This window comes from Terrapene carolina, unplaced genomic scaffold (genome assembly GCF_002925995.2).
Source record: "Terrapene carolina triunguis isolate 2854851 unplaced genomic scaffold, T_m_triunguis-2.0 Scaffold42, whole genome shotgun sequence".
In the NCBI taxonomy this organism is placed as follows: Eukaryota; Metazoa; Chordata; order Testudines; family Emydidae; genus Terrapene; species Terrapene triunguis.
In genome coordinates, this window is record NW_020664393.1 from 40,557,100 (window position 1) to 40,584,235 (window position 27,136).

At 40.7% G+C, this 27,136-nt stretch overlaps 1 protein-coding gene across 1 annotated transcript in view; it reads left to right on the forward strand.

Annotated features, from left to right (window-relative positions):
- The window catches only part of COL21A1 (collagen type XXI alpha 1 chain), a 190,828-nt gene that overhangs the window by 13,013 nt on the left and 150,679 nt on the right, over nt 1–27,136 (forward strand). Inside the window, exon 2 of the mRNA XM_024216499.3 lies at nt 25,804–25,929. Coding sequence (XP_024072267.2) covers nt 25,842–25,929 — 88 coding nt within the window. The 5' untranslated portion in view covers nt 25,804–25,841. The remainder of the gene's footprint in view (nt 1–25,803; nt 25,930–27,136) is intronic.

Genomic DNA, 27,136 nt, shown 5'->3' on the forward strand with positions numbered 1-27,136 from the left:
ACTGTTTTATTATCTATCCTTTTCCTAATGGTTCCTAACATTCTGTTAGCTTTTTTGACTGCTGGTGGAGATTGAGTGGATATTTTCAGAGAACTATCCACAATGACTCCAAGATCTCTTTCTTGAATGGTAATAGCTAATTTAGATCCCATCATTTTCTATATATAGTTGGGATTGTTTTCCAATGTGCTTTACTTTGCATTTATCAATATTGAATTTCCTCTGCCATTTTGTTGCCCAGTCACCTAGTTTAGTGGAGATCCCTTTGTAACTCCTCGCAGTCTGCTTTGGATGTAACTATCTTGAGTAGTTTTGTATCATCTGCAAATGTTGTTACTTCACTGTTTTCCCTTTTTTCCAGATCATTTATGAATATGTTGATCAGCACTGGTCCCAGTACAGCAACCGGTGGGACACCACTATTTACCTCTCTCCATTCTGAAAAATTACCATTTATTCCTACCTTTTGTTTCCTGTCTTTTAACCATGATTCATGAGAGGACCTTCCCTCTCATCCTATGACTACTTAGTTTGCTTAAGAGCCTGTGATGAGGGACCTTGTGAAAAGCTTTCTGAAGGTCCAAGTATGCTATATCCATTGGATCACCCTTGTCCACATGTTTGTTGACTCCCTCAAAGAATTCTAATAGATTGGTGAGACATGATCTCTCTTTAGAAAAGCTGTGTTGACTCTTCCCCAACAAATCGTGTTCATCTATGTGTCTGATCATTTTGGTTTTTACTATAGTTTCAACTAATTTGCCTGGTAACTTTGTTTGAAGTTACTGACCTGTAATTGCAGGATCACCCTTGGAGCCTTTTTAAAAAATTGACATCACGTTAACTATTCTCCAGTCATCTGGTACACAGGCTGATTTAAGTGATAGGTTACACCACAGTTAGTAGTTCTGCAACTTCATATTTGTATTCCGTTAGAACTCTTTAGCACCTCAATCATCACAGGGCCCCACTAATTGTTTGGCAAGCTTCTAATGTACTTAAAATTTTTTGGCTGTTAGTTTTTGTTTCTTTTTGTAGTTAATCTTCAAATTCCTTTTTGGTCTGTCTAAATGTACTTTTACACTTGACTTGCTAAAGTTCATGCTCCTTTCTATTTTCCTCAGTAGGATTTGATACTGAGCAGTTCAGCTGTATTCACCTTTTGAACCAGATCCTGTGCTGTACTTAGGACTAAATCAAGAATTGCTTCTCCACTTATGGGTTCCAGGAGTAGCTGCTCCAAGAAGTGGTCAGTGATGGTGTCTAGAAACTTTATTTCTGCATCCCATCCTCAGGTGACATTTATGAGGCTAGTTGTTAAATCCCCCATTATTATTGACTTTTCTATTTTTGTAGCCTCTCTAATCTCCCTGAGCATTTCACAGTCACCATCACCATCATGGTCAGCTGGTTGGTATTATATTTCTACTGCTATACTCTTATTATTCAGGCATGGAATTTCTATCCACAGAGATTCTATGATACAGTTTGATTCATTTAAGATGTTTACTGTATTTGATTCTATGCTTTCTTTCACATACAGGTCCACTCCCCCACTTGCACGACCTATTTTGTCATTCCTATATATTTTGTACTCTGGTCTTACAGTGTCCCATTGGTTGTCATCATTCCACCAAGTTTCTGTGATGCCTGTTATATCAATATCCTCATTTAATACCAGGCACTCAGGTTCATCTGTGTTAGCATTTAGACTTCTAGCATTTTTGTACAAGCACTTATAAAATTTGTCCTGTAATTGAATGGGACTCTTTTTCATTTCTATTTCTCTTCAGTTTCTACCTGTACTTTATCAATTTCTATCCTCTCCTCTTTAATAAGATAGAGAATCCTGTTTAATAGATCCCCCCCTTGGGATATCTCTGTCCAAACCACATGCTCTTCCACACCTGTCTGTTTTCCCCCAGACCTTGGTTTAAAAACTCTTCTACAACCTATTTAATTTTACATCCCTGCAATCTGGTCACGTTTTGGTTTAGGTGGAGCCCATCCTTCCTTTATAGTCTCCTCCTTTCACAAAAGGTTCCACAGTTCCTAATGAAGTTAAAACCCTCCTCCCTACACCATCATCTCATCTACGCATCGAAACCCTCAGTTCTGCCTATGTAACTGGCCCTGCTTGTGGAACTGGAAGCATTTCAGAGAATGCTACCATGGAGGTCCTGAACTTTAATCTCTTACCTACCAGCCTAAATTTGGCCTCCAGGACCTCTCTCCTACCTTTCCTGTGTCACTGATACCTCCTTTTACCATGACCACTAGCTCCTTCCCAGCAATGCGCATGTCAGTCTAGATATCTCGAGCTATCCATAACCTTCACACCTGGCAGGCAATGCACCATGTGGGTTCTCCCTGTCATCACAAACCCAGCTACCTGTATATCTAATGATCAAATCCTCCATTACTATTACTATCTTGAAACATCTCTTCTGATTTTTAAAATTCATGGTAAGGTTGGGGAGATAACTCTTCTATTCTGGAAATGAATAGACCCAGAAATAGATAATTCAGTTGTGTGTATTTTTATTGCTGTTTGAAAACTTTCTTAATTATCCTTGAAGATAGTGCCAGTCATTTCAACGATGAAATATTCATATGTCTTTTGTGATATAGACATTATGCTCTTTTTCCAAGGAAGATTGAAGTACTATTTTATTTGTAATTTTTCTTTGATGCGTGTTGTGAAAGGATTTTCACTTTTTATGTAGGCATATTCGACATTTGTTTGGTCTTAGCTAATATTAAAGGATTTTATGGCAAGACAATGTGAATTATTAGAAATATTTCTTTACTGAATAAGAAAATCATAAGTCATTGGGTTTTGAGTATTGGTGGCTGGATTACAACTTTTATAAACTAGGATATTTAAAATAGCAACTATTCTTCTATTAGACAGTAAATAGGCAATTCTGCCAACAAAATAGATCTGTTTTAAGAAGGTACAGTTGTGTAATAGGAATATTGATTTAGCTTTTTATTTCATTTATAAGATAGCAGATTGGCTTCAGATACATTTATTCTGTCCAGAGGGCAATGATTCTGTACCTCTAATGCTGTAATAGTGTTGTTCCTGTTGTTATATTCTGAGAGTTGAAGACCTGACAACTTGATTTTTTTAACACGTTTAAGGTATTAACTTTTTGTTTAGCTTCAAAGAGTACTTTCTAAAAGTTAATTTTAATTTGTTTTTGTCTGTCTTTAAAGATTGAAAATATAAAATAATCCCTTTGGGTTATGGTATAATTGCTAAATGTCTAAATTCCATCATGCTCAAATGAGTTAATTGTGAATTACACCATGTTGTAAACCATACAAAGAATAGTACATATGGCATGAATAGAGAAGATGATAACAAATGTTAATATAAGGCTAAAAATGACAAACAACTTCAGTCATGTGAGGTTCAATTTCCTACCAAAGGAATAGTGGAGTGCACAGCAGGCCATATACTATGTTCTGGATTTAGGTGTTACACATCAGAGGATGATGCATCTGAAGAAGTGAGGTTTTTTACCCACGAAAGCTTATGCCCACATAAATCTGTTAGTCTTTAAGGTGCCACCAGACTCCTTGTTGTTTTTATCAGAGGATGAGTTAATTCTTTGACACTATACAAAACAATTTTGATTTGATTAATGAAAATTATACAAGTAACTAGTTCTTTGTGTAGAATAGCTAGATCACATGGACAATTTATGAGTTACCATCTAAATCCTAAAGAGTGGTAGAATTGTAGTGATCTGTCAATTCAAAGTGTCTTTCAGGGCAGCCCCAGGAGGTAGCCCCTGGGGATCTCTGAGTTCAGTGAAGAACAGTGGTTCTCAACCTATTTACCATTGGGGGACACATATGCAGCTTTCTATGTGTTATGTGGTCGCATCCACACACACACTATATATATATATACACACACACTGCGTGTATGGCCCTGAGGATTTCACATGGGCCGCAGCAGCTGTGTGCTGATTGGGCCGCAAGCAGCCCAGGGGCCGCAGATTGAGAACCACTGGTGTAGAGTCTCTGGCCCTGTCAAAGTTAAAACAGCCAAAAAGATGGAAACTTTTCCTGTGACTTTGTTTTATTCCTTTCATTCAGTTTCCAAGTCCTCAGAATGAGCTTCATGGCCCATCTGATTTTGATAGTTCTTCTGGATGGGCATGAGGAGGGGAGGGAAAGGAACATGAATGTGATGAGTCCGATGCCTGAGTTCACAAATTCAGAGCAAATGTTTTCAAAGTTATAAAGCAAAACTTACATATTTTCTTATAACACAGAATACAGATACTACCAGTGAGATTAATACATGCAGCTACTTATAAGGATTTCATAAAGTTTAACCCTAAATACATTCTTATAAGACTAATACCTCTTTTGAGCAAAACTAACATACAGATGAACAGGTCTGGTCTCCAGCTATAAATTTGTTGGTTCTCAGCTTATGCCTGCAGCCTGGCCAAGAGCTGGCATCTGGTCTGTCAGCGTCACAGTTACATATAAAACAAAATCATAACATGCTTTCTAGACACTAAACTTAACCAACAGGTTAACCTCCTGTCTACAGAAATGTATCTCACACAGTGTTGTCTTCAGTATTTTCAACCAAGCTTGGCTGAGATCCCACTTTCATGAAGCATATCGGCTTTTACTTCTGGGTGAGGGATGCTGGGGTGTTTTCTCTGTCCCCCAAATAAAGTAAAGGTACTCTTCCCTCCACTGTTTTTCTCTTCCTCTTAGTTTCCTTCTCATCTTCTGATAATCCTTCATTTGTATTCAGTTCAGACGGGTAACAGGAGACAAATTGTGAACAAGAGAATATTTAATTTATATGTAAACAGATAATGAAGAAACATCTCTTGTCTGACAGAAAATCTGTTTTTCACCTTTGCTGGTGACCAACCCCCCAGACACGGACTTTAAAAACATTTTCAACATATGTACACATAGTGCCATACACAACATCCAAACACATTTCACAATGATATTGATGGCCAGTGTGACACCAGCCTTTATTTGGGACTTCACATGACAATCTTTGGTGAACTAGAATGTGCATAACAGACTTAGGAGATTCTTGTAACTGCTGTGCATCCCCTTGCCAGTTAGCATTAAGACTTTCTTTGGTCACATCTTCCCAGTACCATTCCATTTTTTTGAGAGGTGGAGGGGGAGCAATGGGCCTAACATAGCATTCTGTAATGTGGAACAGCCATTATTTAAACTTTTATTTCAGGTTATTTTTGTGCGCATGCTTTTGTTACCATTTGTATAGTTTTATCTGGAGGCCCAATCTTGCATATTCTTACAATTGGGTACCGTTGCCAGAAATAGTCCCATCGAAGTCAATAAGAATACTTAGGCTGCACTACTGCAAACTGCAATACACGTGCAGCCTGCTGTGTTTGTTTAGATCCCCGCTGATTCAGTGGGCTTGGTGTGGGTGTAGCAGTTCATCCAGGCATTATAATTTGAAGGATTGGGACTTTACGTGGTAAGTACAATGCCTGGTTGGGTATGATCCTGCAGATACTAGCTATAAGATTCTTGAGATAAATACCATGTTCTCTTTTAATTTTTTTACAGCACTGAGCACACCCTAGGCAATAACTTCTAAATGTGTATTATGCTCATTACTGTTGTGTCACAAAACTTTATAATAATTTTCATCTACTTAAAGACTAGTGCAATTTTCAAAGCTGACTAGAACATATAGTCACACAACTCCTATTTGTTTCAATGGCAGTTGCATGGCTAAATTCCTAGTTGCCTCTGAAAATTTCAGCCTAGATTCTTAGTATACAGTGTTATGGTAGCCATCTCAGTTCCAGGATATTAGAGAGACGAGGTGAGTGAGGTCATATCTTTTATTGAACAACTTCTTTGGTGAGAGAGACAAGCTTTCGAGCATAGACAGAGCTCTTCTTCAGAAGCTGTGTAAGCTCGAAAGTTTGTCTTTCTCACCAAGAGAAGTCGGTCCAGTAAAAGATATTACCTCACCCACCTTGTCTCTAGATTCTTAGTAGTTATTCAGGGTTTGAACCTACTCCCATTCGCTAGGGATTGGGTAGCAGTGCCTCAGATATTCCTCACTGGTCGCTTGTCACTCATTCGGTCACTCATTGCTCCTCAGCCTTAATTAACCTCCTCCCTGTGCTGAGGGGACCTGAAGTGTGGTTATGTAGCTCAGGGGTTAGAGCAGTGGTCTAGGAATCCAGGGGCTGCATGTTCTTACAGACTGACTTTGTATGATGCTAAGCACTTTCTGGGAGGTACTGAGCAACTTCAACTTCCACTATTCAATGAATAGTCCTTGACTATTTGAACTTGACCTTTTGTTTTGGACAAATTCTACCCCGCCAAACCACACTGTAGTTATAATTGTAGTTTAGGGGGAAGGGAGCAGTTTTAGACCACTTGCACAATTTTTCCAAATATTACTTTTCTAAAACTATGGCATTTCACCTGTCATGGGGAGTGCAAGTGAAAATTGATACTGAAATGATTAACCTCCACAGTCCTTCTTTATGAGGAATCAATCACTAATTCTATGTGCAGTTATATATGTTCAGCTGTACTAATACAAGGCTTCCAATGCCAGATTCTGAACTAAAAAATATTGTAATCACTTGGGACACTCTAGAGTTTTTGTTAGTGTACCCAAGAATTGTACCCATTTTCCCCCTGACCACTTTGACATTTAAAAAATAATAGTACCTCTGAGCTTGAATAAATGCTGAAATATGTTTGAAAATGCATTTGGCACCTTTAGAAATCTCAGATTTTTGGCATGAGCAATATATCGTATTCTTTTAACTTTTTTAAGAACACAGAGTAAAAACCACTTTTCTAATTTTTGAGAGGGTTACAGTATTCTACAATCATACATCTGCTGATGGACTGAGGCATTCCCTCTCATCTATGTCAAGTAAAGGAAGCAGTGCCACTGCACAGAATACCCAGCATGTCACAGTCTACTGGAGTTGTGTGCCACCTCCTTGTTTCTTTCTTTGGAATGTATCTGATTGAGTAAACAGTAAACATTAGCTAATAGAGACTACAGAAGAGGAATTACATGTGTTTTATCCATTTTGAGATATAAGACCACTTTAGAAAACATCATTTGCGACAAGGTGATATAAAAATAAGTTTAGGTTTCCCAGATTTGCCCAAGGACCCACATCACAGACTAGTACATATGTCTGACTTTGTTACACTCTAACAGCTACAAGAGAGTGGTGGAAGGTAAATACAGTAGAACCTCAGAGTTACGAACACCTCAGGAATGGAGATTGTTCATAACTCTGAAATATTCGTAACTCTGAACAAAACATTATGATTGTTCTTTGAAAAGTTTACAACTTAACATTGACTTAATACAGCTTTGAAACTTTACCATGCAGAAGAAAAATGCTGCTTTTAGCCATCTTAATTTAAATGAAACAAGCACAGAAACATACCTTGTCATATCTTTTTTTTTTAAATTTCCCTTTACTCCTTAGTAGTTTACATTTAACACAGTACTGTGCTGTACAGTATTTTCCCTTTTTTGGTCTCTGCTGCCTGATTGCGTACTTCCAGTTCCAAATGAGGTGTGTGGTTGACTGGTCACTTTGAAACACTGGTGTTCATAACTCTGAGGTTCTACCATATATCAGCCCTAGAATGGTGAAGGCCCTTTTCCCGATGAACTGAAAAGAGGTTACCTCATGTTAACTGATACACCTGAATCCAATTAAGGGTACTGGTGACCTTTAAAGCCCCTTTTTCTTATGAGGGGGGGGAGGAGGAACAAGCTGTAGCAGGGTTAATAGCAGAAAGGAGAAATGGCTTCTCCTGGGTGCAAGGCTACTCTCCTCCCTATGGGGAAACAGCCAAGTCTACTGCTGTTTGGGGAAGGACTGGGCACCAGAAGCCAGCATACTAAGGTGACACCCCAAAGAAGGGGCAGGGAAAGGTATTTTTTGTGTGTGTTATGAGTGTGTGTCCTTTGTTTGGCTTAAGAGAACTACTTGGGTCTACCCTGAGGCCCACTTTGTAAATACTGAAAAATGAACCAGAGTGAGGAATTGAAAACCTCTGGAGTAGGACTAACTTTCTTCAGGCCCTCTCTGCCAGAGGGAGAAATGCTGGGGCTGATGAGGCAAAGGAGATGCCTTGCCAAATGAGCCAAACATGCTATTTGTAGCATGACTGTGCAACTGTAGTAGAAGGAAGCGTTTCTCAAATGTGGCCAATGTGGCTGCATGTGGCCACCAAAGGGTTTTCCTGTGGCCACAACAGCCTCCTGGGCAGAGATGGGGAGGGGGCAAAACAGCAGCCCTTCCCTGCAGTTCCCTGCACCCGGCTTCAGCCGCTGGACTGTGGGGGTGGGCTTCAGTCCAGGGTGGTGGGGCTTCAGGAGGGCTGGCCTTACTAGGCGCTGTGGTCAAGAGGCAAGAAGCAGGATGAGCCTGGGGTGTGAGGCCGCAGAAGGGAACTTAGAGCAATATGGGGGGGGGGGGGGGGGGGGCCTGGGGGAAATAGGGAACCCATGGATGGTGGGGGGCTGGGGAAGGCAGTATGGGCTAGAGGTGATGGGTGGGGGTGGGGGGGAGGTAGCAGAGGCCAGATGCACCAAAATACAATTGTACATGATTTTTATTACTGAGTCTGCAAAAGGTGCCCTACATAAATCAATTACAATGATTTGGATGTGTATAGAATCATAGGACTGGAAGGGACCTTGAGAGGTCATCTAGTCCAGTCCTCTGGACTCATGGCAGGACTAATTATCTAGACCATTCCTGACAGGTGTTTGTCTAACCTGCTCTTAAAAATATCCAATGATGGAGATTCCACAACCTCCCTCGGCAATTTATGCCAGTGCTTAACCACCCTGACAGTTAGGAAGCTTTCCTAATGTCCAACCTAAACCTCCCTTGCTGCAATTTTAGCCCATTGCTTCTTGTGGTATTCTCAGAGTTTAAGAAAAACAATTTTTCTTCCTCATCCTTTTAACAACCTTTTACATACTTGAAAACTGTTATGTCCCCTCTCAGTCTTCTCTTTTCCAGACTAAACAAACCCAATTTTTTCAATCTTCCCTCATGTTTTCTAGACTTTTAATCACTTCTTTGGACTCTCTCCAATTTATCCACATCTTTCCTGAAATGTGGCACCCAGAACTGGACCCAATACTCCAGCTGAGGCCTAATCAGCACAGAGTAGAGTGGAATAATTGCTTCTCGTGTCTTGCTTACAACATTCCTGCTAATACATCCCAGAATGATGTTTGCTTTTTTTGCAACAGCGTTACACAGTTGACTCATATTTAGCTTGTGGTCTACTATGACCCCCAGATCCCTTCCTTCAGTATTCCTTCCTAGGCAGTCATTTGTATGTGTGCAACTGATCGTTCCTTCCTAAATGGAGTACTTTGCATTTGTCCTTATTGAATTTCATCCTATTTACTTCAGACCATTTCTCCAGTTTGTCCAGATCATTTTGAATTTTAATCCTATCCTCCAAAGCACTTGCAACCCCTCCCAGCCATTATTTAAATAATTGATGAAGATATTGAACAGATCCGGACCCAGAACTGATACCCGTGGGACCTCACTCGTTATGTCCTTCCAGCATGACTGTGAACCACTGATAACTACTCTCTGGGAACTGTTTTCCAACCAGGTTTGCACCCACCTTATAGTAGCTCCATCTAGGTTGCATTTCCCTAGTTTGTTTATGAGAAGGTCATGCGGGACTGTATCAAAAGCTTTACTAAAATCAAGATATACAGATATCTTGTATAGCTATAGATCTACCATTTCTCCCCATCCACAAGGCTTGTTACCCTGTCAAAGAAAGCTATGAGATTGATTTGACATGATTTGTTCTTGACCAATTCATGCTGATTGTTACTTATCACCTTATTCTAGATGTTTGCAAATTGATTACTTAATTATTTGCTTCATTATCTTTCTGGGTACAGAAGTTAAGCTGACTTGTCTATAATTCCCTGGGTTTTCTTATTTCCCTTTTTATAGATGGGTACTATATTTGCCCTTTTCCAGTCCTCTGGAATCTCTCCCTCTTCCATGACTTTTCAAAGATAATCGCTAATGGCTCAGGTAGCTCCTCAGTCAGCTCCTTGAGTACTCTAGGACGCATTTCATCAGGCTCTGGTGACTTGAAGACATCTAACTTGTCAAAATAATTTTTAACTTGTTCTTTCCCTATTTTAGCCTCTTCTGATCCTACCTCATTTTCACTGGTATTCATTATGTTAAACGTCCAATCACCACCAACCTTCTTGGTGAAAACTGGTGTAAGCACCTCTGCCATTTCCACATTTTCTGTTATTGCCCCCCCCCCCTTCATTGCGTATATGTGTATATTTATTTGTTTTTCCTAAAGTTAGTTAAAAATTTTAGGAAAATTTGTCAGAGCAGCAAGAGTTCGTGGCCGCACTCAAAATTTTTGTTATGAGAACTTTATAGTTTCAGTGATTAGTGTATTAAGACTTCAGATACAGTGGTGGTGAGTTCAGTTCTCCCCCTCCCACCTCCGGCACTGGTTTTCTGTGCTAGCACAGACCCCTTACATGATACAAAATGCAATTAAGAAGTTTTGGAGGCATTTTGTAATTTTAACTTGATGGCACCTAATTCTGGCTGCTTGGTATGCATAGGAATATGCTAGAAACCTATGGGCAGAAATTTTTTGCCCCAATTTTGGCTCCGCCAAAATGTGTAGAGAGGCTGTTCCTGTGATGTAAACTGGAGGCACAATCAGAGGTGGAGCCTATGTATCCTCGATGTGGTCCACACATTAAATTCATATCCCACCTGTTCTGGCAGTGGCCACTGTGAATACCCTCTTCCTGCTTAGATAATCTATGCAGTGAGCTGTGTTTCTGGTTATTGCGGTCAGAATTTGACTTCACGTTAATACTGCTTTTGCAGTGTGTTGTTGTAGTGGCTAGAGTTTATTTTATTGCTGCATCATATATACTTGAGTCTTCTGTGGTGTTTCCTCTTTGGATTTCTAAAGTTTGGGGTGAGAAGTTCCACACACCATTTTTCTGCCTATTCAGAATGTTTGATTTATAGAATATAAGATTGCAAAAGACTGTTCAAAGCAGATCAAGATCAAACTGAACATTTAAAAAGGTTTGCAAATTTTGTAATAGACTTTAGTTTATCTGGATAACTTTCTTTGTTTTAAGAAAATCTGACAAATAATCTACTTCAGCTCTGACATAAGTTGGCTATTGTGAACTGATTTCTGTCACTAAAGCAGAAGGTTGCAGTTCCCAGCCAGGACTAGATAAATTATTTTCACAAATATTCTTGTCATCCTTCGAGGAAAAAAAAATTAGGAGGAGCAGGGAGCTAATCCTGCAAGATTTGGGGAGTGGCCAAATAGAAGTATTGCAGATAGTCCTACAAGTTTTGCTTGATTGAATGGATATGCAGCTGGATCTTGGAGAAATGCTAGTAGTAGTTTTATGAGAAAGGTCTCTTTAGATGCTGTTTCATGCTTAAGTAAAAGTTTTATTCTGCCTGAGGCTAAAACCATTTTTTAGGTGTAGAGATACTGCTTAAAGGTTATACCCATGCCAGCAAAGCAAATACATTATGTGTTGCCAACATTACAAAGCCGTTTGCACAAAGATGCTCAAACCTACACTCCAGATTTAATAGGTGAGGGGAAAATGTTGCAAAAAGACTCAGTGTTGCCAACTCGCATAATTTTAGTGCAATTGCTGTGATATTTTTTTGTTTTTCGTAAAACTGCAGTTCCTACAATCTTGTGGTGATATGAGTCTCAGCTATATATATTTTTAAAAAGGAAGTTTCTAGCCCTCATAGTTGCACAGAAAAGCTTGAAAACATGACTCAAATGCTCCAGAGGTCTCAGAAATGAGAATGCAAATAAAAAGAACCACAAATGTATTATTTGTTTAACTCATGATTTTTAGGCCACTCATGTTTTTTGGGGCCTGACCCATATGTTTGAATGTTTGGGGTTTGCAATACTGTAGATAACAAAGCAGTGCCATAATCACAAGCAAAAACGAGACACTATGACAAAGCTACACTTCGATAGAAACATTTGTATTTTGCTCCAGCAAAATAAATGGAGTATGTTCAGTTTGTGTAATATGAAGTCAAGGGCAGGGAGGAAAATAATCTCTACTAGGAAATATTGTTAATTTTAGCAGCTATTTGGTGCAACCTGCTTCATTCCAAAGGCTAAAAGTTGCAGTTCAGGAACATTTTTTTTGAGCTCCAAGGATAAATCTTCTGTGGATACACCCTTGCCAGAGAAGCATTTAGTTCTTGCAGAAACTTGGGAACAATCCCAAACTTCCCATCTGCTACTTGGAATTTTAGCAAGGGGTTCCCAGAAGGCTATAGGAATCCCCAAGAACCCTCTCCAGGAAAACACTGAAAGGATTCACTATAGAAACTACTTAAAACCGTAACAGCCACTTCATTTGATTGTTTTTACATTTCCATGTTTCCCTAAAGTAATGGATGATCCAAGCCATTCTGATCACAAATATGGTGTCAGGCAGCAACTTGAGGGAACTGGGAGACTCAAAAGTATCTTTAAATGTGAGTTATCTGTACAAAATATAACTTTAATCAACTCCTTATTTAGTGTCAAAGAGAAGCCTAGGACAAAATTAATCTCTTGCTCTTCTGAACTGAATGAGGGCAGAAGGAGTGGATTGATAGCTGTGGAATTAGATGTCCCTCAGCCATGTATTCTACCTGTGTAGAGCAGAATGCCTCAGGATGGCCTGTGTGGTTAGCTGTGCTTTCAACTGTTGCTCTGAAAAGAAGTGTGTGCTCCCTATCACCTCTGACCAGACTTGCCAAACCTGCAAAAAAACACACACACAAAAACGCAGAAATTGGGCTTGTTTTTGGCTTAATTGGCTTGTGAGTTGCTTGTTGGCTAGTTTTTGGCTTGTAGCTTGTTGCTTCTTTTATTTGATCAGCTCCTGGCAAGGCAGGGGGGCAAGCAGGGGCAAGAGGGGAAGAGAATCAGGGGTTCACAGTGGGTCGACCACAGTCCCAGAGTGCACGCCGGGGGGATCCAGTCACATAGAGTGTTGGGGTTCTTAGAGATTGACTTGTTTTGGCCTTGTTTTGAAATGGGATTAGCTTGATTTTTGGCTTATTGTGAAAGTTGGGGTGCTTATTTACTACGTGAAAGTTGGCAACTGTGACCTGCTAATTGGTAGAGGCCAGTATGCAGACATGGAATGATCATAACTCCTTGAGGCTACAGAACACTGCCAAATTTAGTAGTTGGACCTCATCCCTAGTGCACAAAGGACTATTGGATTCTACCTTGATCTGTTCCTAGATTGGTGCAAGGAGGAGGGAGAACAGAAACTTCCTGCTCTTTCTCTGCACTGTGCCACACAAAATGGGGGCAGAATTTTTCTTCCTTTCAGTCTGTTTTACTTTTAATGACTAAGGCTAAGTCTATACTATGGGGGTGGGGGATCGATTTAAGATACGCAAATTCAGCTACGTGAATAGCGTAGCTGAATTCGACGTATCCGAGCCGACTTACCCCGCTGTGAGGACGGCGGCAAATCGACCGCTGCGGCTCCCCCGTCGATGGCACTTACTCCTACCTGCGCTGGTGGAGTACGCGCGTCGATTCGGGGATCGATTGTCATGTCCCAACGAGACGCGATAATTCGATCCCCGAGAGATCGATTTCTACCCGCCGATCCAGGCGGGTAGTGAAGACAAGCCCTAAGCAAATGATTGGAAAGGCAGAGGGAAAATTCATAGGGTGCAATCTCTGCAGCTTTACATTTTGTGAGTCTCTGAAGTGTTCTAGCTAGCATTCTTATATGGCTCCCATTACTGTAGTTTCTGAGCATCTCTCAATCTTTAACGTGTTTCTCTTCACAACACCCCTGGGAATAGGAAAGTGCTATTATCCCCATTTTACAGATAGTCTTTCTCTGTGCCTCAGTTCTCTAAGTGATATGCCCAAGATCTCACATAGAGGCCTTGGCTACACTCGGGACTTCCCAGCGCTGCCGCTGTTTAGCACTGTACGTACTCCACCTTTCCGAGGGGAATAGCTTGCAACGCTGTGAGCGAGCGTGCAGCGCTGCAGGCTCTGATTACACTGGCGCTTTACAGCGCTGTACTCGCTGCGCTCGGGGGTGTTTTTTCACACCCCTGAGCGCAGCAAGTTACAGTGCTGTACAGCGCCAGTGTAGCCAAGGCCTAAGTCTGTGGCAGAGCGAGGACTTGAATACAATTCTTCTGAATCCCAGACTAGCACCCTAACTGCTGAATCATCCTTCCTCTCGAGTGTGTGTGTGTGTGTGTGTGTGTGTGTGTGTATTACTAAAGGATTTTAAAATGTATTGTTCAAATGCTTGACACTACAGAAGTATTGCCAACCTCAATGATTAAAAAAGCGTGAGTTAGATACTTTTCCCTCCCCCCAAAATCATGAGATTTGAAAGCCCATCAAATCATGTTTTTTGACTTCCCTCTACTCCTCTGCAATGTGTGTGAGATAATATCAGGGTGAAAAATCAAGCTTCAATGGCACCTCTCCCTGGCTGCTCAGCTGGAAGCTTCACTTACCCTTTCCTTGTCCTTGCAATATAGGGAGTAGATGGCAGTTCTCCTTACTGTCTTGAATCTCTCCCTTCCTTGTTTATTTCCTTTGATTAAAAGAAGGGCTGGATGGTAAATAGTTTGAGAACCACTGACTTAATTAAATGCATCATGATTAAGCCTAAGATTTTGTCATGGACATTTTTAATAAAAGTCAGTGACAGATCGTGGACAATAAAGAAGAATTCACAGAAGCCTGTGACCTGTCCATGACTTTTAGTAAAAATATCTGTAACAAAATGGGGACCTGTGGAGTCCCCACACCGCCTGTGGCTGATGGGCAGCTGCTAGCAGCTCCAGGGCCCCCACCGCCTGTGGGGGCTCAGAGTTCCAGGTTCTCCCCCCGCCCCATGGCGGCCGGGAGTTGCTCAGCTTGGAGCCCCCTGTTCCGCTCATGGCAGCTGGGAGCTTCCAGCGGCGGTGGGACCCTGCAGCTCCTGGCCACTGGCGGTGGGACCCTGCATCTCCTGGCCACCATGCACTGAAGTCATGAAAGTCTCTGGAAGTCACGGATTCCGTGACTTCTGTGATCTCCGTGACACAAACGTAGCCTTAATCATAATTTACAGCCACACATAGAACTCCTATTACTTCTCAGGGTTGAGACGTTACAAATATACATATTAAAGAACTTTAAACTGAAACCTATCATTCATAAGCAATAATTTCAAAGTAAAATCAAACAGGGGCTTGGTTTAGCCTTTTCCCAGTAGCAACCTTTCTGACTCCCCACCCCAAACGTCTCTGCTTGAGACTGGGCAGCACTCACCACCCCCTACTCTGCCTCCCTCTGCATCCCATTCCATGCAGCCCCTAAATCTGCTTCTTGCACCTCGCCATTCACCTTTCTCAGTTTCTTCTCATAGTCCCTTTATCCTGCCTGGCCTCCTGAACCATACTATGGCAGCCATTTGGTCTGCTGGCATGACTACAACCTCACCGAAACCAGCATGAGGTGGTAGCCAACTTTATTAAGGGAAGCCTCACTTCCACATGCAGATAGACTATAGGGAAATGATGGCCATTGTCCTGGCTTCAGTTCAGTCCCTTTGACAGTAATAGGAGATGGTGACTGTTTTTTAAATAAGGGAGAATTTGTGAACTGGTTGTCTTGAAGTAGGTTTAAAAAAAACCAAACCACAAGTTATCAGAGTTGTGATTAAAATAATGAGAGTTGGCAATCCTGCTATTGTCTGCTACAATAGGCTCCCCTTTCCTGCCAAGTGAGGGAATGTTGGTGTGGCTACTATGTCAGCAGGTGCATTTGCATCTACCGCTACTGCATCTGTGGTGGGGTGTGTATGGTATGTTACCAACTTGCACAATAGCTTGCTTAACACTTTGTCTAAAAAAGGTCTTTGTCAAAGCAAAGCAAAGTATGCAGGACTTTCCTGAAACTAGGATACCAAAATATTGATTATGTACTGAAGGGCAATGACCCTCTTTTTTTTCCCTTCTGAATCTGTAGATCCTTTTATTTAATTGTAAGCGTTTCTATCTACGTTTGCTAGTTATAGAGCACCAATTGTTGTTTGATGGGCTAAAGGAAACAGCTGTATTTTGGGGAATCTGGGAAGAGGAATATTTTAGAAAATCAATACAAATAATTCTCTTTGGATAAAAATCATGCATCCTACATCATATATTTTGAGAAAGTGAGCTCGAATATTGGTTGAAAGAACTAGCCTTCCTGTAGGGGCTTGGGAGTCAACTCAGTCTTTCAATCATCTTAGTCTTGGATTGTACTGACTGAGAAACTGCCAAAGTATCTCAAAACACCACATTTTGGATGTATTTAACACAATGAATGCACTGTTCTTGCTGTAAACATGTTTTCTCCTGTGAGCATGAATGTGCTGATTTCCTTGTTTTCAACTCCCCTGTCCACTTCTCTGCTCCCCTCTTCCCCCCCAAAAGGAAAACAGTGTAAGAAAGTTTAAGGGCCTAATCCAGCTCCATTGAAGACAATGGGAGTCCTTTCATTGATTTCACTAGGGACTGAAGTTCCTAAATTCTTAAAGAAGGGTTACTACTATTTCCACTCCCCCAGCCATCACAAGCCCTTTTGATCAGTTGATCATTGTTTTTCAATAAGGATAAGACACAGAAATAAAAACTTAGGCTTTGTAGTACCCTGTAGTTTAAACCAACATTGCAAAATCCCATTCGTCCATTTGGCTGGGGTGAGTAACGTTTGTTTGTTTGTTTTGTATTTTTGCTTGCTGGCAAGTACGCAGTTTCAGTATCATCATCATCAAAGTAAACAATTCATACATTTTATGCTGAGCTACTCAAACCTGATGCTTTTGCCAGGCTTGTCTAAAGTCTCCCTGAATCACCATTTTCCTTCTTACATCTACTAATAAATACTAAGGGCCCAATCCAAGCCCAACACTACTGAGTGTAGACAAAGTGGTCTCTTATTCTAATGCAAGTGATTATGTGGAGCAGTAGTTTAACTTTCCACTTTATATTTACTAGAAACAAATCTTAAACTTAGAACTTTTTAGATTTTAGTAGGAGTCACTTTAAACATTTGTTACTTGGAATCCTATCAGGAGACGTTAGTTAACTTGGATCTATGCTGAGTGTCAGATTTAGTCCTATTGATTAGCTGTTTTGTTTTCCTTGGTCATTCCATGAAGGGAAAACACTGTGAAATATCAAATTCCTTGATAAAGGGAGAAATAACAAAATGGGCTTTTCATACACTGGCTGAAATCTTGGTTTCCAGGGAGACCTCAAATTTGCTTGTTGCAGCCAGAATCTTGAACTGGCAACTGTGACAGGTTACATAACTTGCCCACCCTATACTGTATATTGTTTTCCCAACAATTCATGCATATCATCCAGGATCTCAAATGCTGTGGTAAGACTGCCTCCTCTTCAGTCTTTAATAACTAATTACCAACGTCACCTGGCACATTATCATCTTGAAGTGGGGACAAATCCAACAAACTGTGTGAGGTGCCAGAATAAACTGTATTTAAAAATGCAGACATTCTGTGACTCTTCAAATGTTGGAGCCTGAACACAAACTTCCTCTGTTGTAGACTAGAGGAGTCTGTGGGTTTGTTAGCCTTTACTGAATGGTATCAAAAATAATCTGTCAGTCCATCCTTTCCAAGTAATTACTTTTAGTATCAGATTTTTGTATACATGTTAGTGTATTTTAATGGCTTAGATTTTTCTTTGATGTTTGACATTGGATGAGCCAGTTATATGGTTTCTCATTGAAAACCAATCTCTTTTGCTGTTCATTTGCTATTTTCAGCCCCATCTTTACATAACTAATTCTTAGTGCTTAAGAGCCTGTTGGCATTAAGCCTTTTTTTCTGACTTCTCACTGACATTTGATCATGACTTTTTTTTTTTTTTAATATTATGTTGCAGTTCTATCGGTCCAGGTTTTAAACTTGTCACACAGCGTTAGTTTTCATTCATGTAACATGTACATATTCTACTTTGGGAGTAGTGAAAGCTATAATTAATTTTACAAAAACATTTCCAGTAAAACTCCATATTTTCTTAACTATCTGCAAATTGTCATTTTGGGATGAACGTTTCTGTAGTAAGTCTTGACCAATAATTAAATGTTGTTTTTGATGTTTCAGCCAGCCATTTTTGAGTTCATTGAGGTTGAAAAGAATACTTGTAAGTAGGTCATGGCTACAGCACAGATGACTGAAATGAGAAATGTAGCATGTGAAATAGTCCGTAATATGGACTAATGCCTTTATTTTAATTTTTTCTCTTCCAAATTTAGTAAAGTTATGAGTGATGCATGCTCACTTTAAACCTAAAAGTTTCAACCGAGCTTAATGAAGACCTACCTCTTTTTGTGACCACCCACATGGAGCTGGGGCAACTGCACATTCACTCTATTCTGTGGCAGGCACAGGGTCTGCTGCTATCAGATTGCTGGTGGCAGGTCTGTCCTTAACATTTTTAGGTAGGAGTGCAAATCAGTTTTTGCGCGCGCGTACACCCCCCCACCCCCAAAATTGAATACATTCCACCTTCTTGCATCACTATACACAGGACCAGCCTGAGGAAGATGTTAGGGTATATCCCCTCAAAAAGCCGTGTGTGTGTGTGTGTGTGTGTGTGTGTAAATGTAATTTAATCGCTCACTTTGTCTTTTCAACTGGCACTCATATTATCTGAACACCTTCCACATAAAATCAATAGCAAAATAGTCCCTACACAATCTCTGGCACGTCTCTCATTTTGGGGTAAAAACTTGGAGTTTGGTTTGTCTTTTTCTTGAATCTTATTAATTTCCTCTTTTTGTTGTTGTTAGTTGGGTTTTATTGGATAGAAGGGGGCTTTCACAGGTCTGTCAAGTGTCTCACTCTTGTGACATGTCTGCAGCACCTGGTCAGGTTGGCCTACATCTCAGGAGTATTCTCACATATCCAGATTAGCTGTGGGCATGCAGAATGTGTTAGCAGTTAGTTGTTCCTCCAGTACACTGGTGGCCACTGTGGTATCTGCACAGTCAGTAGCTAGGAGCAGTCTCTTTGTTTTAGTGTCTTGGTGCTTCCGTGATGGATTGAGCTAGTAAGGAATGGCTGTGTGAAGGCAGCACAAGGGGACAGGCCCATTGCTGATCCTCGTTGGCCCCTCTCAGCTGCATTAGGATTCCCTCCATCAGAACCCCTCTGCTACCCTAGCCACTATCTACTCTAGCATCTCCAGACACCCGATCACTCCACTACCCAGCTGCCCCAAGCTCCCACCTAACCCACCATCACCCCTTAGCTGTTCCCAAGTACCCACACAGTTACCCCAGGCACCCAGTCACTCACCCTCAGGCCACTCCACTACCTCCCTTGCACACACAGTCACCCCATACCAGAGGGAAGTTGCAGGAACAAATTGGCGGAAATTCTATTCTATATAGATTCTTATATGGTGCAGGATAAATTTGGGGAGCACGTTAGAGAGCTTATTCCTTCACTCTCCCACTTCCCTGGTCCTTCTCACATGAACAGAGAGCAACAATACCCAAAGTCTGAAGGTGCAAACAATTCGATGTTTATTGGGGTTAACTTCCAGCAAGTGTAAATCCAAGTTCCTTTTTCCTTATTTTCGAATCCCAATTTACTTCCTGTTTGCCCCTAATTTATATAGTAATATTCCTAGCTATATCTTAACCAATCATTTTACTGAAATCTATCTAAGCAATCCTAACATATTGTAACATAATTCTCTAACCAATAATATCCCACTACCCTAATTAACTTACACCTAGCAAAATTAATTATACAGCAGACAGAAATAATTAGAGAACCAGACAGATTAACAATAGAAAAGTGGGGTCCATAAAAATAAAATACACAGAAATGAGGGTTTCACAACTACAACTATTGAGAAGTGATTTCTTGCCAGACGGGATGCTATCAAACTAAGTTTTCTTTAACCACCTTTATCTGGTGGTGATAGACACTATCAGGACAGGATTGTATTCCTAACAGCCCAATGCCACCTTATTTCAATGTGACTAGTTTGAAATGTGAGGATATAACCGTACACTTCCCAGCTTATGGCTGCCTCTGCTGCTTAGCCAAAGGCCTTAGCTTAATAACAGGGCCTCAGACTGTCACAGTGAAAGAAGGCCCTTACACAAATTATTTCTTTTTATACCTCTATAACTAGCTAAAAGATAAACATATACCTAGTATCAGAGGGGTAGCCGTGTTAGTCTGGATCTGTAAAAAGCAACAGAGAGTCCTGTGGCACCTTTAAGACTAACAGATGTATTGGAGCATATGCGTGCCACAATTTGGGAACCCTATTGCAGCAAATCCAACCACTGTGTCCTGCACACTAATGAGATTCACAGTCCTGAGCAGCAGGAGACAATCAGTGGCCTTGCACACTTGCATGACACTGGCCCTCCACTGTGTATTTCTCAACTCCAAAACGATTTCCCACTGAGTGGTGGCAATCCAGCATTGCCAGCTTCCATAGTGTGATTACCACTCACTTCTTCTCTGTCAGGTCTCATTCTGGTGTCCCTGTGCAGGAGGGCTGGGGCAAGCGTAGCACACAGATCCAGGAACGTGGCTTTTTGCATCCCAAAGTTCTGCAGCCATGGGAGGTGGGTATCATAGCCTGGGGAAGGCTGTGCCTCCCCAAACAGCCAGGTGTGGCCCTGCTCACACTTCACACTTCACCCCCAGTCCTCCTGCTTCCCACTCTACGGTTCCATTCCCCCTGTGCTGTGGCCCCGGCTCAGGCTGGGGCCACGGCACTCACCCTCCCAGTGCTCCAGGGCTGGGGGTGCTAGCCTGGGGTGGGCCCTGGCAGCTTTGGCCCCCGTATGGGTTATGGATGGTATTATGGAATGGAAGAAGCTGCATGATGGGAACTTGACCCCTTTCTCCCAGGCACCCCTCTGTAACTTGTTTCTGCCCCACCAGGTACATTGCCAAAATTCCCCAAAATACAGTGTGCTGGATAATGGTGAATTGCACACTGGGATACCTACCCAGGGTGCACCGCACTGTATTGACACACTCACTCTTAGTGAGTACATGCAGCACCGATACAAGGAACCAAGTACACACACACACGGGATATACTAACTGGGGCTGCATTATACCAGTGTAACTTTCTTCGACCAAAGTTTGTAGTGTAGACATGATTTGAAGTAGTAATGAGGTATTTTGGCAGGTCTTTTCCGGAAACTTACACTTCTATTGCCTGTGCTGTATCTTTTATGTAGATGATAAAGAGAACTTTGGTATCTAGTGCTGTTGGTTGGCACCTATCATGACCACTGAAAATTCAATTCCATATTATTATTTTCTTTAAATTTAAAATAAATGTAGTGGCTGTGTAATTCCTGGAATCTGCCTGCTGGGGAAGCCACTTAAGTTTTGGGTAATTTCCTTTTGAATTTTGGTTTCTGGTAACATATCCAATTTGGAGTATTGAACAGCTTTTTGGCTTTAGACTTACAAATGAGATTTTTAGGTCCCCTGATTTCTTCTATCTTACAGGAACCAGATGTTCTTTTTGAGAGTTGTGAAGGAAATACAGAGGAAAAATTGCGTTTGGAGAAATAGCTTTGTTGCGAGAATATACTTTTATTCACCAAACAAAAATACATTTAGACCTACAATTAAAGCCTTTTTGTTACTGGACAAATCTGATTTAAAAATAGTCTTCCTTTGCCCACTATTTTGTTGACTCCCTTAAAAAACTCTTTTATGTTGGAAAAGTATGGTTTTCACTTACAGAATCCCTTCCCCTGTTTTATTGTGTTTATCTAGGTATTCAGTAATTTTAAAAGTAATTTTACCTAGTATTGCAGTAAGGCTCATTTATCTGTAATTCCCACAATCCCATCTAGTGACATTTCATAAAGCAGTAGTCCCAAATGTTCAGGGTGGGGTGGGGCGGGACCCACGCCAGCCCTCACTGGGGGCAGGGAGAGAGTGCCACCCAGCCGTGCTCTGCCCCCAGCTCTGTCCCAGCCCCAGTTCCAGCTCGTGCCCTGGCCGTGGACCCGCTCCTGGCCCCGGTGGCGGCTCTGCTCACAGCTGCAGACACAGCCGCAGCCCTGGCTCTTGGCCCCAGCTGCAGCTCTGCTCCCAGCCATGACTCCAGCCACAGCTCTGGCTGTGGCCTGTGGCTCTGCTTCTGTCCTGGGCTCCCGACCATGGCTCTGGCCCCACCCTCAACTGCGATTCCTGAGGGGTGTGTGTGGGGGGTTGGACAGTTTCTGTTATGGGTTGGGGGGGCGTGACAGAAAAAGTTTGGTGGATCATAAAGGGTAAGGATTTTTACCATATACTGCTGTAACATGCAGTACATGGGACTACACTGTAAGGCCATTTGAAAGCTGAAGCTAGTGCATAATGTAATTGTCCACTTACGTAGTTTCCTACTGTTTGCATATTACATCCATGCTCAGTGATGTCCACTGGCCATCTATTAGCTTTCAGGTGGAATTTAAGGTGTTGGTGTTAAGCAGTCGAGCCACGAGTGGTTTGTGAACTGGTTCTTTTTCTCCCTGTAACGTACTGTTGCAATTGTGCTGAGCAGAGACATTGAGCTGGTGTTCTCTCAGTTTAAACAGGCTAGTGCTTCTATATGAATGTACTTTCTGAAGTTTCTTGACTTTTTAATTTGCTCCCGTCTTCTCCTTTGTGGTTTGAAATAATTATTTTCCAAAAGCCATCTTTTTGCAGGGTTTTTAGGAAGAGGACAGTTTTAGAATGGTTAGTGGATGTGTGTAATTACATCCTGAGTGGTTTATAAGTGGACTGTTTACTTGTATTTTATGAATTGCTGATTTTATTTTTTATAAAGGAAGCACAAATTCTAAAGAAACAAAAATATTTTCTTTAGCCATTTCATTCTTAAGGTCCTCCATCTCCAGAACCCATGGATGAATACTATCTAGTTATTATGACTTCTTCCAATATTAAAATTATCAGTGTAGTCCATCTTCTCTTTTTATGCCTCCATCTCTGACAGTGACTTAAATTTAGTACCATAAAGACTGTGGGAAAGACTGATGCAGAGAAGTCATATCTCTTCTCTGCAATATATTTATCCTCCTTAATAAACAAACCCTTAAGAGAATCACCAGGATGTGCACATACCTAAAGTGATTATTCAATAGAGTCCTTCTCCTTGCTTATCACAGCCCCTCTCAATTGCTTGTCACCTTCCTTTGTTCTTTCTTGTGTAAAGTTTAGATTTTGTCGCCTTTGGGACAGTTTTCTGTGACGATCCCAACTCACATTTGAGTGCAATGAAATAATAATTGCTCACCTTTACACACTGAAGGCCTAGTGCCCTCTTTCTGATATTCTCACAATTTTTCTGATATTTTTCAAATAATGTATTTGTAGGGTTTTTTGTGTCTTTGGTTATTTGCTATTCAAATTCCCCCTTAAATTTTCTGTTTCTTTTGGTATCACTTGGCCTTAGTTTTCACTTCTTGAAGGATAGCTTTTAATCTTGCCAAGATGACATTTTGGCATGGTGATTCTAAGGTTATGTATCTCAAAACCATCAGGTCTGGGAATCCCAGACACGAATTAAGAGCTTTCCAGTGGTATAAATCTTATGTTTCTGGTCCTTTCAGCTTTCTAGATTATGGAATCTTAAATTCACAGTGTTTTGATTACCTTTCAGCTTTTGGTTTTTTTACACACAGTTAATGGTTTTAATGGCCTCTATTTCAAATTGCTAGAAATTAGCACTTAAGTCTGTTTGAAATAAGACTGGCATCCGGGCATTCAAATGGAATCTTTAGTTTGAGCAGTAGGTGCGATAGCAGCAGATAAAGTAAGGTGAGAATTGAAGTGGGAGTGGGGAGAGGCAAGATGGTAATCAGAAAGAATTATTTAAATTAAAAATCTGCAGTTTTATTATTTACCAGAGCTAGAAATACTCTGGTCTTCCAGTACAAAAGAGGGTAAGTAAACTTTTCTACTACTAGATCAGTTTGAGATAAAATTCCTATCCTAGCATACCTAACAAATGCAAGCTTAATAGGTAATATATATTAATGCATACAGATTTTTATTCATGTATAACAGGTATGCTGTCTTTTGTTTCTTAAGTTCTGTTTGTACTTTGTAAGTAAATGTAGTAAAAAAAAATAATTAAAAACCACCAGAGATCGAAAGTTCTTGAGTTGGTTCCTCGACAGTCTGATTATAGATTTCTTTGGGACTATGGCAGTAATGGTGGGGGCAGAGGGCAAAGTAACTTGTGTTCATAATGAAGTGTGCACAAACCCTGTTGGGAAGGGACGTTCTGTGTTAGTACAGCATCTACCAGAATGTGTTCTGGTCCCTGATTGAAGCTCCTACATTCTACCACAATACAAATAATAAATAAATAAAACATGTTGCAGAAAAGTAGGTTTATTTGAAAAAGAAGATGGTAGTGTCACCTTTTCTTATTGACTTACGTAGACCATAATAATTTGAAAGAGGTAAAATAAAATAGGTTTCTTGTAAGTGTTAACATTGCCTCTTCTTTGCTTGTTATAAGTTAACTAGCATTTTTGGAAGCTGATGTTTCTTTTGTGCTTTGTTTTTAAGTCCCTAGTATTTAGCCTCAGCTCAGGTCAGAAGTCAGATTTCACAGAGGTTGTGTATGGAGGAAATTAAAAAAAAAAAAGTTGGACGGAGATGAATGCCTTGTAAGTAATAGAAAATGCAAGAAGCTGACTTAGAAGCCAAACTACAGCAACATACTCCTTTTGGCTCATATGCTAGAGTAAGAAAAATCCCCCAAAATAATGGAAAAATTCTGTGTTTGATTGGAGAACTTGTTCAAGTTGCACATCTTTCATTTAGTACATACCTATCATGAATCCACAGAGAATAAACTTGAATCTGAAATTCTTACCTTTCCAATAATTTTTCCCTTGTCCCCAAATCTCAGTAAAATTCCCCTCCCCCCCATTACCAACCTAATACAAACTTTGCATCTGGTATGTTGGTATTTGTGGGACCAAGGCTCTATTAAACTGTTACAGAATGTAGATTCTCTTCTGGATGCCTAGTACATTATGGCACATTAGTAGCATTCTTTTTATTGTACTCCTTTGGTAAAGGAAATGATTATTTGTTTCCATTTACCTGCTCATTGTGGCCCTTCTCATGTGTCAAAACAAAATGCTGCATGGCTGTATCCAGAGTGGGTGTTTGGAAAAGTGCAATTCTAATAGCTAGGTATGGTGAAGGGGCCTACAATCATGCAAAGACCCATATTGTGCTTTGTGGCTCAGGCACTTTGTCCCCTCTTAAGCGCAGTGAAGCAGCTGTGCATCCCAAGTGAATTACATTTCATGGAATAATTTCAAATTTGTGACTTTTGGACATAATGTACATGTTACTTTTATATAATACCCTATAGTAAATGATAGTTGTTTCAGAGAACACCTAGGAGATGGTTCTAATTCTAGAATAAGGGTCAAATCTTTTTCACATTACTTACATGGACAGTACACCTGAAGTTATGGAACATAGTCAGTAGGACTACTCAGGAGAGCAAGGTGAGCTGGATTTGATCCTGTCATTTTTATGCACAATTGGCAAAGCATAACTGTTCAGTTGTATTTTTGTTTGATAGAACTGTAATATATTTTCTTTTTTTACAGTTTAATTTAGGACTCAAAATTTTGGAAATAAAATATAAATGGCACAGAACTTAAAGTTTCTTCAGACAATTTTAATTCTGCTACTTCAGGATTACATCTCGGCTGAAGATGGTGAAATAAGAGCAAGTAAGAGATATTTATTTAATTTTAGTTACCTGTCCTGGCTAGTTAAAAACAAGTGTAGCGTATTCAGAGGACTGGATTATGATATCTGTATCCAGGTCCACATATAGTACTTACTAGGATGAAATGTCAATGGTGCATCGAGGAAGGGGAAGAGCATATTTGGATACAGACTGGCTAACCTAGTGAGGAGGGCTTTAAACTAGGTTCGAAGGGGGCAGGTGGCAAAGCCCACAGGTAAGTCAAGAACATGGAGACCTATGAGAAGGTTTGGAATTTGGGGGGGAGCATGGGCTGTTAGAGAACGGATACGGGAGAGACAAGACAGAACTGTGGGAGGGAGGAAATCAAATGAGTATCTTAGATGTCTGTATACTAATGCAAGAAGTATGGGGAATAAGCAGGAAGAACTCAAAATGCTAGTAAATAAACACAACTGTGACATAGCTGGCATCACAGAGATCTGTTGGGATATACACATGACTGGAATATTGGTATAGAAGGGTACAGCTTGCTCAGGAAGGACTGGCAGGGGAAAAAAAGGGAGGAGGTGTTGCCTTATATATTAAAAATGTATACACTTGGACTGAGACTGAGATGGAAACAGAAGACAGACTTGTTGAAAATCTCTGGATAAGGATAAAAGGGGTACAAAACAAGGGTAATGTCATGGTAGGGGTCTACTACAGACCAGCTAACCAGGTAGAAGAGGTGGATGAGGCTTTTTTAAACAGCTAACAAAATCATCCAAAGCACAGGACTTGGTGATGATGGGGGACTTCAACTACTCAGACATTTGTTGGGAAAATAACACAACATGGCACAGATTATCCAATAAGTTCTTGGAATGTATTGGAGACAATTTTTTATTTCAGAAGGTGGAGAGAGCTACCAGGGGAGAGGCTGTTCTAGATTTGATTTTGACAAATAGGGAGGAACTGGTTGAGAATTTGAAAGTGGAAGGCAGCTTGGGGGAAGTGATCATGAAATGGTAGAGTTCATGATTCTAGTGAATGGTAGGAGGGAGAACAGGAAAATAAAGACAATGGATTTCAAGAAGGCAGACTTTAGTAAACTCAGAGCGTTGGTAGGTAAGATCCCATGGGAAGCAAGTCTAAGGGGAAAAACAATTGAAGACCGTTGGCAGTTTTTCAAAGAGACATTATTAAGGGCACAAGAGAAAACAATCCCACTGTGTAAGAAAGATAGG